Below are 13843 nucleotides of genomic sequence, written 5' to 3' on the forward strand. Positions count from 1 at the left end.
GTGCAGGAGGAGTCACTGTGAGGCAGCTTGGCTTGTTGGTGAACTGCCAGGCCCTGGGATGGAAGCTGCCTCTTCGGCTGACACAGGTGAAGTGACGGGAGATGGGTCCTGGGCAAGGAGGAGGAGGTTGCACACACCTGCTGTGCCAGGGAAGTGTCTGGTTGTAGGAAGGAGTCTGTGTCTGTGACCTGTGCTGCTGTGTGCGAGGCAGAAAGAAAGAGAGAGTGACTACGGGGGGACAGATGGGGGAAGCGAGAGAGAGAATGATGGGGATATGTGGGGGAGAGTGACGAGTAGGGACGGGGAGGATTGAGATAGAAATTGAAGTAACTGCTGGGAATAGGGAAATAGAGTGAGAGAATGCTGGGGACAGGTGGAGCGAGGCAAAAGAGAGTATGACTGCTGGGGATGGGGATTGAGAGAGGGATAGAGATTGTTGGAGATGGGAAGGAGGGAGAGACTGTTGATTGAGAGAGAGAATGCTGGGGATAGGTGGAGTAAGATGAGAGGGAGTGCGATTGCTGGGGATGAGGAGAGGATTGAGAGGGGGGAGAGAGTGACTACTGGGTGTGGATGATTGAGAGGGAGAGATTGTTGGGGATGGGGAGGAATGACATGGGAATGGGGAGGAGAGAGAGAATGTTGGGGATAGGTGGGATGAGATGAGAGGGAGTGTGATTGCTGAGCTGGAAGGACTGAGAGTGACTGCTAGGGATGGGAGGACTGAGAGGGAGAGAGAGACTTAACTGCTGGGGATGGGGAGAACAGAGAAAGCGAGAGACTTGATTGAGGGAATGGGGGTATTGAGGTAGAGTGACTGCTAGGGCTTGGGGATGTAACGCCCCCTTGACCGCTTACCTCGCAGGGAATTCCTGGGTCCAGGATCGACCTGGCGGGAGCCCCCCCTAGGGCAAACTCTTGTCGGTCCTCACGTTCTTGGTGCCTCCCACCTGGGGAAGGTGTTTAGTGGGTGGGATTTCCCTCCCTTCACCCCAGGAAAACAAATGGGACTGTGAACAAGGCTGGCAGTCTGTACAAATATAAACAGGTTTATTGGACTATACAAGTATATACATTTCTATATGACCATGTACATTGCTAACAGGACGTCAAGCAGCTCACTTATCTACTTGTGGGTAGTGGTCTCAGTCTACACAACTATACACGTTTCTACAAGGTAGCAAGAACATTTAATATTTGGCAATTTGAGGTTATTGGCCCCCCCCCCACAGTATACCACAATGTAGGATAGAAGGGTCTACTTGCGTGTCCACTTACTCAAGTATTATTATTATCCTCCCCCCTTTATCCCAGGTCTCACCCATTGTGAAAAGATGAAACTGGGCAGTGGGCAGTGTTGGCCTGGGGAAGGTCCATTGTATCTAAATCATCTCCTTCTGCTCTGAGAGACCCCTTGGTGTATCGCTGGGGTCTACACCCTCCTGGGGGACCTGACTTCGCCTCCTGGACTGCACCTGGGGTCCACATCCTCCTGGGGGACCAGACTCCTCCTCCCGGTCTGCCGCTGGGGTCCCCCTTGCTCAAGGGAGACCGCTTCATTTCCAGATCTGCCGCTGGGGTCTCCTCACTCAAGGGGGGGGGCACCATGCCAGGCCTGCTGCTGTCCTTCAGTTCTCCTCCCTCAGTGGGAAGGTTTTCCACGGCTTGGGTTTACAGCTCCACTAGGCTTATGACTATTTTAGTATTCAGTGGTTCTGGCCCATGTTGTATGGTGATCCAATCACGTGGCAGGACAAGGCAGAGGCAAGACTCATTTTCAGTGATGAGTTTGGAAGGTAAAGTCACGGATCCAGGTCAGGTGGTCAGCCGGGATAGACCACTCCCAGAAACTTCTGGATGATGAGGAGATTATGGGTAGCCCAGGCCAAATGTCAGTTGACTGCCTCTTCCAGATGATGAGATCATGAGCGGAGGTCACAAGCACTCAAGTCTTTAACTGATCAAAGGTTAATTAATCCTTAGATGGCAAGTCCCAGCCAGCTATTGTCACAGAAGGGAAGTTTTTTCAGCCATTATCTGCTCCACCTGACTTTTTTTTTTTGTTTGAGCTGGCCTCAGCCTTCAGTTGGGGGGAGGCTCATAGTACCATATTAGCATTTATGCACAGCACCCTTCCCCCAGAGACAACTTCCCAGTATTCAGTTCTCCAACTCACAATGTTCTTTGAGTTGGGAGTATCAAGTTTCTCCACGTTCAGCCTCCTCATTATGTTACATTTCTTCAGCCATCGAAATATATCAGAACAAGCATGCTCAGCACATCACTCACCTTTCACACTCATCTTTAGGTTAAATTCACCTCTCTTTAGGGTCAGCACCGTTTTTATCCTGGATGATGTATGATCAGTATGTATTTCTTCTTATACTTCAAAAGGAATGGTTGCCTTGCTGAATTTTGGTGTAGAAGTTATTCTGTGAGGTCACCACATGAAGGTAGTAAGCAAGCTTTGCAAGATAATTCTGCTCTCATTCAATTGGTCTCTGCTCATGTGGATTCTCTTGGTGTGCTTCAACATTTGATTTGACTTTAACGCTTTGACCAGAGCTAGCATGTGTGAATGGTGTCTCTCTTGTATGGATCTTCTGATGTACAGTTAAATTTGATTTCTTATTAAAATGTTTACCACAATTTGAACAACTAAATGGTTTCTCACCTGTATGGATCATGCAGTGTGCCATTAAATTTGATTTATTAGCAAATCTTTTACCACAAACTAGGCATGTGAATGGCTTCTCTCCCGTGTGGATCATGCAGTGTGCTGTTAAATTTGATTTCTTAGTATAGCTTTTACCACAACTGGAACACATAAATGGTTTCTCCCCCATGTGAATTCTCTGGTGTACATTTAAACTTGCTTTTTTACGATAGCTTTTACCACAGTCTGGACATGTAAATAGCTTCTCTTCCATATGTATTATCTGATGGGCTTTTAAACATGATTTCTGAGTAAAGCTTTTACCACAAATTGGACATGTGAATGGTTTCTCTCCGGTATGGATCTTCTGATGTGCTGTTAAATTTGATTTTTTATTAAAACCTTTACCACAGTTTAAACAGGTATATGGTTTTTCTCCTGTGTGGATCTTTGAATGTGCTTTTAAAATTGATTTATTAACAAACCTTTTATCACAAATTGGACATGCAAATAGGGTCTCTCCAGTATGAATTCTCTGGTGTACATTTAAACTTGCTTTCTTACGATAGCTTTTACCACAGTCTGAACATGTAAATAGCTTCTCTCCGATATGTATCATCTGATGGGCTTTTAAACTTGATTTCTGAGTAAATCTTTTATCACAAACTGGACATATGAAAGGTTTTTCTCCCGTATGGGTTCTCAAGTGTACTTTTAAACTTTCTTTTTTTGTATAGCTTTTACCACAATCTGAACATGTAAATGGTTTATCTCCTGTATGTACCATCTGATGAGCATTTAAACCTGATTTCTGAGTAAAGCTTTTATTACAGTCTGCACACGTAAATGGCCTCTCTCCTGTATGGATCCTCTGATGGGCTTTCAAACCTGCTTTCACAGTATAACATTTACCACAATCTGGACAAGCAAATGGTCTCTCTCCCGTATGGATCCTCTGATGTGCTTTTAAATCTGATTTCCAACTAAAGCTTTTCCCACAATCTAGACATCTAAATGGTTTCTGTCCTGTATGAATCATCCGATGAGAGTGCAAATATGATTTATTATTAAAGTCTTTACCACAATCTGAACATTTAAATGGTTTCTCTCCCCTATGGATCTTCTCATGGTCTTTCAAAACTGATTTCAGGGGAAAGCCTACGTCACAAACTGCACACAGAAATGGGTTCTCTCTCGTGTGGATCCTCTGATGGGCTTTTAAATCTGCTAACCTAGAAAAGCTTTTCACACAGTTTAGACATGTAAATGGTTTCTCCCCTGTATGAATCATCTGGTGGGAATTCAAATTTGATTTTTTATTAAAGTCTTTACCGCAATCTGAACAAGAAAATGGTTTTTCTCCCGTATGAATCCTCTGATGTTCTTTTAAAACTGATTTCCGAGTAAAGATTTTACTACAAACTAGGCATGTAAATGGTTTTTCTCTCTTATGGATCCTGCAGTGCTTTTTAAATTCCCATTTTTTAAGAAAACCTTTACCACACTCCGTACATAAATGAATATTGTCTCCTGGGCAGATCTTCTGAGGTTCCGTTACCTGCACTCTTGAAATGCAGCCTTTAAGGCATAGTTCCTTGCCTCTGTGCATCTTCTGGAGCATAATTTGATTCTCAGATGGTGAATCGAAGCTCTTACCATCTTCAGTGCATTCAAAAGGTTTCTCCCTCGTGTCTCTAGGCGTGTGAGAGATTAGGTTGCCTTCTCCTGTGAAATTCCCTCCCCATGATGTGCAAGTGGATATCTTCTCTTCTGTACTTGACTGGGGCAGAGTATTAATTGTTAACATTCCAGAAATACACTCTCCTCCGAGTTTTTCAGTGCTGTCTCTTTCCTGACATGAGTTAGACTCTCTCTTCCAGTCTCTTATCCACTTAGATCCCTGGATAAACCTTTCTTTGGCCTTCTCTGGGAGCGTCTTGTGGGTTTCCTGGTTCTTGGCGCATCCCATCTGTTGCTTATTTTCATGTTTGATCCCATAACCTGCTGGGTAAGACAGAAAATGCAGACGTTATTTCACATGTTGGGGGCACAGGAAAAAGTTCTCAGGCTCCATATTTAGACCCTCGGAGCTGAATGTGCAATGGGGAGCTAAGGGCATGCGTTTTACTCCAATATAGAGTTTTCAGAAATAAATGGAGTTTTGCACAGCTAAAGCATTAAATCCAATGTAATCACTGTCCTATCATAGGGACGAGATAAAAGGTTTTATTCTTAGTCATTAAGGATTATCAGTCTGAATTTGGATGGCTTCCTTCTTTACATGGTGATGCAATATAGGGGCAATGTTGAAATCTAACACGGGTAAATGTGATTTCAGAATTGCTGTCTGACTAGTGCAGGGGCAAGCCTGGGTCATTGATTATGAAAAGTCCATGTGGGAATTTCACTATGAATTACCTGCAAGTACTTTATCTCACTAATCCAAATTTTCACTTTAAAAATTCACAATCATGAAAATTGCCCCCCTAATTATTATTACTGGTAGAGACTTCGTCGATCTGAACTTGACAGGACAAGGAATCAACCAATCGGATTTCTAGGCGGGTCTTTGAAGAGGTGCCAGGGCGAGGCGTTCGCTCGTAGAGGCTCAGTTAATCCTTTCTCTATGCTCCTGTAGCTTCAGCCCATTACGAGTCATGTTGGAGATCTGAAACCCATCCTAAATGCGACGGTCTGTTCATTTAGGCCTCATACTACCCGAGAAGCAAGGGAGGTAATATTCAAGCCACTGACCAGCTTGCAAATTTATCTGGCTAAACTTAACCAGCTAACTTTGGTGGGATATTCAGTGGTGCAGCCACCCCGCTGAATACACCCAACTATTCAACAATATGACGAGAGTTAGCTGGATAAGTTACCTGTCTAGCTTAGCTCCAGCTCGGAGCACACTCAGAATGCCCATTTTATCCAGCTAAAGTTTAGGATGGATAATGAGTTACCCGGGCTAACTTTTAGTCGGAGAAGTGGGAGAAATATTCAGAAGTTGGCATTTAACCAGAAAACTCACCAGTTCCCCCGTTAAATGCCACGGAATCTGGAGCCCAAGATGTCATGTGACAGCGCAGTGAGACAGAGAGAGAGACATGCACGTCAACGTTCCCTCTAAGGTGCAGTCCTGCACAGCGTTCTTCATGCAAGCAACACCTCTGCCCATACCTGATCCAAACTCAGAAGAGGGAAGCCCATTCCACTACTTCTCCTGGTGTGTGCGAATGTATTCAAAACTCATCCGGCTGAGCTCATGCATCTATGTTCGTGATGCAGGAGATCAGCACAAAGGAAGCAACAGTACTGTGGGTTTCGAACAGCTGCAGGGCCGGGGCACATTAGGAGGAGCAGTGCAACAGGCTCCTGCTGCTGCCTTCACTGAGACCTGCTCCGTGATCCTCCCCACCCCCCCCCCCCCCCCCATGGGCAGGCCCGATGGAAGAGAGAGAGAACGAGCTGCAATGGGGCTGCCGGACCACCCCCATGAGGTGTACTCGAGTTCCCCTCGGGCCGCCGCTCTTCAGGCTCTCCCGCTCCTCGCCGATCTGAGCTTCGTCGGCATTCAGCTCCTCCAGCTGAGCCCGCAGTTCCCACATCTCCCGCTGGTAGATTTCCCCCAGCTGGGAGGGGGTCCCACCTGCCTCTGCCTCATGGCCAGCAACATAGCGAAGTGGTTGTGGAGACCCTACGGTGGGCTCCTTCTCGTTGGTTCTGGTGATCTCATATGCATCGCTCAGAACCAAAGTCTGGGACAGGGCCAGGTTCTCTCTAGAGACCATGGAAAGAGCCTGGGAGTGGAAGCCCGCAGAGAAGGCGCTGGTCCTAGAAGCAGAGCCATCGCCTTCTTCGCCCAGACACATGGCCGAGCTGCGGGGGGGGGGGGCAATCGATGAAGATCTTCCGGTAGGAGGATGAAAGATAGTGATCAGAGTTGAAACTCATCTTAGCAGGCCAGCGGCCAAAAAAAAATCAAGGCATGAAAGAGGATCCTGCTTGAGAGACAGAGCATGTGTATCTATGTGAGAAAGAGCGTGTGTGTGTGTGTGTGTGTGTGTATTGAATGTTATTCTATTAATCAACTGTTTTGAAATATTTATTCTTTTCATTAGTATGATTTTACTATTATTAATTTATCTACTTGGTTTTATTGTTTCATGTTTTATGAAGAATGCATTATTTCCGTTTTTCCATTGTTGCACTGCATACACAGTCTGGCTTTTTGCAGTTTCCTTTCAGTTTTTCTCTGCACAGTTCCACTTAAACTTTATGGACTCTTTATTTTGTATATGGTGAGGTTCTGTCTGTGTCTGCATGTGTGACCAAGGGTGAGGTATTCTGTTAATATGTAATTTCTGTGTAGAGATCTACAGCAGCTTAGCTTGTTCTGTTTCCCTAACAGGTATATTGGTGTTTTAGGGCCTGGTGTAATATTTGCAGTATTGCCTTTTCATACATAGGGTTGTTACTGTTTGAGTATTGGGAGTTAGTGCTGTTTTGCTAAGGGAGGTTTACTATACTGCAATTGTAAATCAGTTTACTCCTGGCTTTTTGAGAGCCAAGGCAACAGCCAACACATGTTACAAGGGAACAGAGGTACTTCTGTACAACAAATTATGCTGATGACAGGGTCAACCTGCACCATTTTTACATACCAGCAGGTGGGCTAGAAGTGCCTGAGGATCGCTTCTACCCCATTTAGGCATTTTGGAGCCATGCTCTGGGTAAGATGGGTTTAGAAGAGGGAACTTTCCTTCCGCCCCCCCGCACCTTCCCCTCCCTAACCCGCCCCCCAGCCCTACCTAGAACCCCCCCTTACCTTTATTGAATAAGTTACGCCTGCCTCCCGTATGGTCTTCCTTCAACCTTTTTTAACGCATGAAATATATTTTATTCAGGTTTTCTGAGATGGTATTTTTAATGGGGATGTGCAATCATTTTTCCCGAATTAGGCAATGTCAACGATATTGCCTAATTCGGAATGGTTCGGGAGAACCGAAAAACGATTTAATTTTTTCCGAAATTATGGAAAAATATTCATTTTTGAGTTAGTGCGCGCTCTAACGCTGCCAGGTTAGCGCACACTAATCTGAAAATCGGGGCCCCCGAAAAAAAAACAAAACCCCCGAACCGCGGGAAAAACAAAGCCGGACATCTCTAATTTTTTAACAATGTCCAAATTTCATGGAAACCTCTAACCTTTACAACTGCTCTTTTTAGGTTTTGTCTAACTAATTTCCTTGTTCTATCAACGTCAAACATAGAAATGACGGCAGAAGACAACCAAACGGCCCATCCAGTCTGTCCAGCAAGCTTCACACTTATTTTTCTCATACTTATCTGTTACTCTGACCGCTGAGGTCAGGGCCCTTATTAGTAACTTTTTGGTTCTAATTTCCTTCCACCCCCACCATTGATCTAGAGAGCAGTCCTGGAGCTGTATCAAAGTGAAGTATCAAGCCTAATTGGTTAGGGGTAGTAACCGCCGCAACAAGCAAGCTACTCCCATGCTTATTTGTTTATCCAGACTATGCAATTCAGTCCTTTTTGGTAGTTGTCTGAATGTAAATCCTCTTATCTTCATTCCCTCCTGCCATTGAAGCAGAGAGCTACACTGGATATGCATTGAAAGTGAAGTATCAGGCTTATTTAGTTTGGGGTAGTAACCACCGCAACACGCAAGCTACTCCAATCTTATTTGTGAATGCAAATCCTTTTCCCCACATTTCCTCTTGCCGTTGAAGCATAGAGCAATGTTGGAGTTGCATTAACCGTGTGTATGTTTATTGAATAAGGGTATTATCATCAGGTAGTAGCCATCATTCCCGCAAGCCACCCCCATGCCTTTTCTCTTCATTCACATCCTCTAGACTTTATGGATCCACAGTGTTTATCCCACGCCCCTTTGAAATCCTTCACAGTTTTGGCCTTCACCACTTCCTCCGGAAGGGCGTTCCAGGCATCCCATTTTAAAGCTATATTCTACCACAGCAGTTTACTTAATATCCTCCTTCCTGTGAAAATGTCAAATTTGATTGTACTATGATCACTATTGCTAAGTGGTCCCATTACAGTAACCCCTTTCACTAGGTTGAAGGTTCCACTGAGGACTACATCTAAAAGTAGATGACCCTCTAGCTTATCCTAAGACTGACTGCTCCATGAAACAGTCATTCATGCATCAAGAAACTTAACCTCTCTAGCACATCCAGATGAGACACTGACCCTATCAATAAAAGGGATAATTGAAATCTCCCATAATTATTGTGTTGCCAAAATGTATTATCCTAATTTCTGCAAGCATATTACAGTCTGTTTCTTCAACTTGGCCAGGTGGGCGATAGTATACACCCACTGCTATACTCTCACCCATCACACATGGAATTTCTATCCATAAGGATTCCACATTGCATTTCATTTCCTGCAGGACTGCTATTCTGCTCGACTGCATGCCAGACCAGCAACTTCCACCCATTCCCTCTTTGTCCCCAACATGGGATAGTTGCCTAAACTTCCCTTGTGTAAAAAGTGTCTGAGGCACCAACAGACACTACTGCTGTGCTCCTTCTAGATCCGCTGCATTGTGGCGGGGTAGAGAGCAGGAACTTTTGAGGAGAGTGGCTGATTGTTTGCCCCACTGGTGCCAGACCTATTTTAAGTCCTTTTTTTTTTTTTTTAGACTCAAGAAGCCCAGTTCTCCCTGCCTGCCTGGCATTTCTCCTCTTTCAATAAGCCTCTGAACGCCATACGGAAACTGGATTTTGATTTTCTCACTGCGCTTTCCAAGCCCAAACTCGAGGTTCAGCTGCTTTTCAGTCCAGTAGTTGGTCTCTTCCCCCAAAGGGCTTACAGTCTAAGTTGGCTCCTGAGGCAATTGAAGGTGAAAGGGCTCGCCCGAGGTCACAAGGAATACCAGTGGGAGAGAGAGAGAGGGTATTTGTACCCTGGATTCCCTGGTTCTCAGCCCACTGTTCTAACCACTGGGCACCACCATCACTATTATATCCTACTTTGACACACACCAGCCAGTGCAGCTCCAGGATAAACATTCAACATTATTCATTCTTCCAGAACAGTTATGCAATAAACAACACGAAATAGATACCATTCACATTATAACCACCACTCTGCCCAGAAATATTGAAATAGTTGGTTTCCACGCACAATATCCAAAGCAAGACCAGAAGCACAATGGATCCTTCAGATAATCACATATTACTGGGATTCTTTCTCAAAATACCCACTGGATGTTTATGTAGAAGAGACTGGAAACACTCCAGCTAGATTTCTAGTTACCCCACCATGAAGGCATTCAAAACATTTCACTGTACAACCTCTAATAATGGAACAAAAAAAATCATCTTTACCCAGTGATGTCAGAGTTTCATAATTCTCCTGCATGGTCTCCTTGTAAAGCTCCTTCTGCCATTCTTCCAACATCTCCCACTCGTCCTCGGAGAAATAGACAGCGACGTCCTCAAATGTTACAGGGACCTGGAACAGGAAGAGGGACCTGCTCAGCACCCACAGCCTCAGGCAGAGCAGCACAAACTCCTGACACACTTCCTCTAAAGTTTATTAAATATGGAAAAGGATCTTCTATGCCCACGTTTGGTATCAGCCGGTATGTTAATTCTGAGGAGCATTTATACAAAATGGCATAAGAACATGCCATACTGGATCAGACCGAGGGTCCATCAAGCCCAGCATCCTGTTTGCAACAGTGGCCAATCCAGGTCATAAGAACCTGGCAAGTACCCAAAACATTAATTAGTCTGAAACCTTCTAGATTTTTCTTTTCCTCAATAGCACTTTTTGGGTCTTGGTCTTGTCTCATGGGGATGCCTAAAGGTTGCATTTTTCCAGAATAGTAATAAACATAACAACATCGTAAATGACAGCAGTTGAGGACCCCATTTAGCCCACCCAGTCTGTCCGGTCGTTCCCATCTGTGCTGCTCCAGCTAAGGTTATAAACCCGCTGCTAACAACGTGCAGGACATCCACTTCTTAACAAGAGCTTGTTTGCTCTCTTCCCTCTTCAGTTCTCTATAATTTGGGTAGCTGAATACACAAGCTCTGATACTTAAACCAACATACCCTGGTTTTCATACTCTTTTTTTTTTTTTTCACTTTATTTTTTTTTATTAGAATTTAAGATTAATTCGCATACAAACACACTCGAAAAAGGAAAAACAGAGGTACAGCATAATTGCACAAAATAAACTTAAAAATATCCGAACGAAGCTAAACAGCAGTATCCTCCTCCTTATGTATCACAATAAACCGGGGAGGAGATCAGAAAATGGTCTCAGGGGCAAACAACCATATAAATGAACAGATTTCTAAATAACGATGGAGACCCTGAACAGAGCTTACCTTCTCTATACAGACCAACCCCTAAGAGGGAGGGCAGGACGCACTGCGTCTAGCATCGATGAGGTCCCTCAATTACCAAGGGTCAAAGGAACTACATCTGACAGAGCTGAATGTTACACGGGTGTCTGAAAATGCAGGAAGCCCCCCCAAGGAAATGACCTCAGGTCCCGTGGTAAGAAACTTCCTCCTTCCTTCTCCCGCAGGTTCAGCTAAGTCTGGAAAAATCCAAACTTTTTCCCCTTTATAAAAGGACACCATGATGAGAAAAAAAACAAACCCCAAAACACGGAGAACGTTGTTCCTGTCTTGCAAGACCACAAATGAGATCACTCAAGTTACTCGAGAGAAGGTTTGCGCAGCAGAGTTCTCAAGAAAATCGGTCAAATTAACGGGCCGATACAGTAAAAAACGCAGGAGAGCGGGCGAGCGCCCACTCTCCTGTGCGCGCAATTCAGTAAATAAATGTATTTAAATTAAGCCCAGCGGTAAAAAGAGGCGCTAGGGACACTAGCGCGTCCCAAGCGCCTCTTTTCAGACAGGAGCGGCAGCTGTCAGCGGGTTTGACAGCCGACGCTCAATTTTGCCGGTGTCGGTTCTCGAGCCCGCTGACAGCCACGGGTTCGGAAACCGGACGCCGGCAAAATTGAGCATCCGGTTTTCAAACCGCGAGCCTATTTCAAATTATTATTTTTTTTTTTTTTACTTTTTTAAATTTTCGGGACCTCCGACTTAATATCGCTATGATATTAAGTTGGAGGGTGCACAGAAAAGCAGTTTTTACTGCTTTTCTGTGCACTTTCCCGGTGTCGGCAGAAACTAGCGCCTACCCAAAGGTAGGCGTTAATTTCTTAAAGTAAAATGTGCGGCTTGGCTGCACATTTTACTTACTGAATCGCGCGGGAATACCTAATAGGGCCATCAACATGCATTTGCATGTTGTGGGCGCTATTAGGTTCGGGGGGGTATTGGACGCGCGTTTTGGATGTGCTATTACCCCTTACTGAATAAGGGGTAAAGCTAGTGCTTTGAAAACGCGTGTCCAAATGCCGGTTAACAGTGCGCTCCATCTGTACTATATCGGCCCATAAGAGAGATATCTTGCTGCACTCTTTTCTCATTGTCTTCTTGGTCAGAGGTAAATAGAAAATGTTCTGAATTGGAGGAAAAGCAGATTCTGGTATTTGCAAAAACATCTTTCATAGAGCCTCCAAATCTCACTGCCAGTTCCTGGTGGTCCTTGAATCTCTCCTCCCCCCTGGGCAATTACCCTCGCCAGCGACTCTCCTCCTTGCCCTCTTCAGACAGTAAGGCGGAGGTCCAGGATCTGCTGCCTCTCCTCTGCACTGCGGATGGGAGCACACTGGGGGGCACCGCCTGCTGTCCTCGGATGGGAGCTGGGGGGCAGTTCAAAGGCACAGCCTGCTCTTTGCCTCCTCGGGGTGGAAGGAAGAGAGCGGCCCTGCATGCTCCTCTCTCCCACTCTCTTCTCTCTCCCTCCCTCTATACCCTCCTTTCATTCATTCTTTCCCCAGCCTCTCTTACACACTTCTCCCCTCCCCCACCACTATTTCACTCACAATTCAGTCCCACCGAGCCCCTCGCTCACACTCCAAATCTTTGAGCCCCTCACCCACTATCTTCCCTCCACACAACCTACCGATCCCTTCACTCCCTTCTCCTCTCTTCGATCCCCAAACTCACTCTCTTGCCTCACTCACTCGTGCCCCTCCTCCAATCTCATGCTCCTTCCCTCACTTCTCCCCTCACTCACTCGTCCCTTTCCCCTCCACCAGTTTGATCACCACAAGCAGAGGTGGCCGTGGACAGCCTGATAGTGGGGAACCCAACACAACCAGCAGTGGCAGAAACAGTGGGGCTGACAGGGATTCACCCCCCCCCCCCCCCCCCTGTCTTTGATCTTGAGACGCTTCTCCCTCAGGGCCGGGCGGCTGCCCCCTTTTCTCAGAGCGAGCAGCTCCTGCCCTCCCTGCTCTGCTTCCTCCAGGGGCTGGCAGGGCCGAAAATGATCCTCTGCCTCCCGTTTCGGCGAGGGAAGTCAGAACTGATTCACACCTCCCCCCCGCTCTGCCCTCTCTTTCTCAGGTCTCTTCCCCCCCCCCCCCCAAAAAAAAAGTGACAGCGCGCTGTATTCCCAGAAATTAAACCCCAGGATAAGCAGCAATAATCGTTCAGAAAGCGCACGTGTAGAATAATCCAATGTAAGCCGCCAAAGTGCATCGCCAAAGGGGCATCGGCAAGCGGCTCGCTGGCCGATCTCTTATTTTCTCTGCTGGCAGGGCTTGGGGACCCCCCCGCCTCATTTAAGATCACGACCCAAAGTTTAGAAACTGCTGTCCTGGGAACCTTCGAACATTTCCCAACCCGAGCATAAATGCAGGCAAAGCTCCCCAAAAAGCTGCCTGGGCATGAAAATGTCTCTGCCTGCTCCCCCTCTGCCAGCCCTACCTGTACAGGCTCTGCCTCGGCCATGCTCTCTCCTGGGGAGGAGGAAGCTGCAGGCTCTCTCCCTTCTCTCTCCGCTTTCTTCAGGCTCTGCTTCTCTCTCTCGATGGCCGAGGCTTGCAGAGAAACTGCAGGAAATGTTCCGGGTTAGGAGGGAGGAGAAAAAAGATGAAAGGGAGGAGGGATCTGGGCAGAGAAACAGAGCGGAGGTCCCGTGGCCTCAGATCTCTTGTCTCAGGGTCTCGTGCGGGCGCCATCTTGGGACTGGCAAAAAGCTGCTGAGGCTCCGGTTACAGTCACAGCTGCCAACCAGCTCCATCCATGCCAGGAGGGGCAGCCA

General features: G+C 46.3%; 1 protein-coding gene across 2 annotated transcripts; it reads right to left on the reverse strand.

Annotated features, from left to right (window-relative positions):
* Window positions 1-2012: 2012 nt before the first annotated feature.
* Window positions 2013-13749, reverse strand: LOC115081538 (oocyte zinc finger protein XlCOF6-like). 2 transcript variants are annotated; one of them, XM_029585972.1, is made up of 3 exons: window positions 13507-13749; window positions 10030-10156; window positions 2013-4657 (listed from the first exon to the last, which is right to left on the reverse strand). In XM_029585972.1, exons 1-3 carry the CDS (start codon window positions 13528-13530, stop codon window positions 2487-2489), a joined length of 2322 nt encoding a protein of 773 aa, XP_029441832.1. In that variant the 5' UTR covers window positions 13531-13749; the 3' UTR covers window positions 2013-2486. The 2 variants fall into 2 exon arrangements, with proteins under 2 accessions (XP_029441832.1, XP_029441831.1); XM_029585971.1 differs by having other exon boundaries at window positions 2013-4660.
* Window positions 13750-13843: the final 94 nt, after the last annotated feature.

This window comes from Rhinatrema bivittatum, unplaced genomic scaffold (genome assembly GCF_901001135.1).
Source record: "Rhinatrema bivittatum unplaced genomic scaffold, aRhiBiv1.1, whole genome shotgun sequence".
NCBI classification, from domain to species: Eukaryota; Metazoa; Chordata; class Amphibia; order Gymnophiona; family Rhinatrematidae; genus Rhinatrema; species Rhinatrema bivittatum.

Bases quoted from the DNA above. Each gene is read 5' to 3' on its own strand.
- LOC115081538 (XM_029585971.1), bottom strand. From the start codon at position 13,530: ATGGCCGAGGCAGAGCCTGTACAG. The intron at 10,157-13,506 runs GTAGGGCTGGCA...TTCCTGTTCCAG, and splicing joins CCGAGGCAGAGCCTGTACAG to GTCCCTGTAACATTTGAGGA. The intron at 4,661-10,029 runs GTAAAGATGATT...TGTCTTACCCAG, and splicing joins TGAAACTCTGACATCACTGG to CAGGTTATGGGATCAAACAT.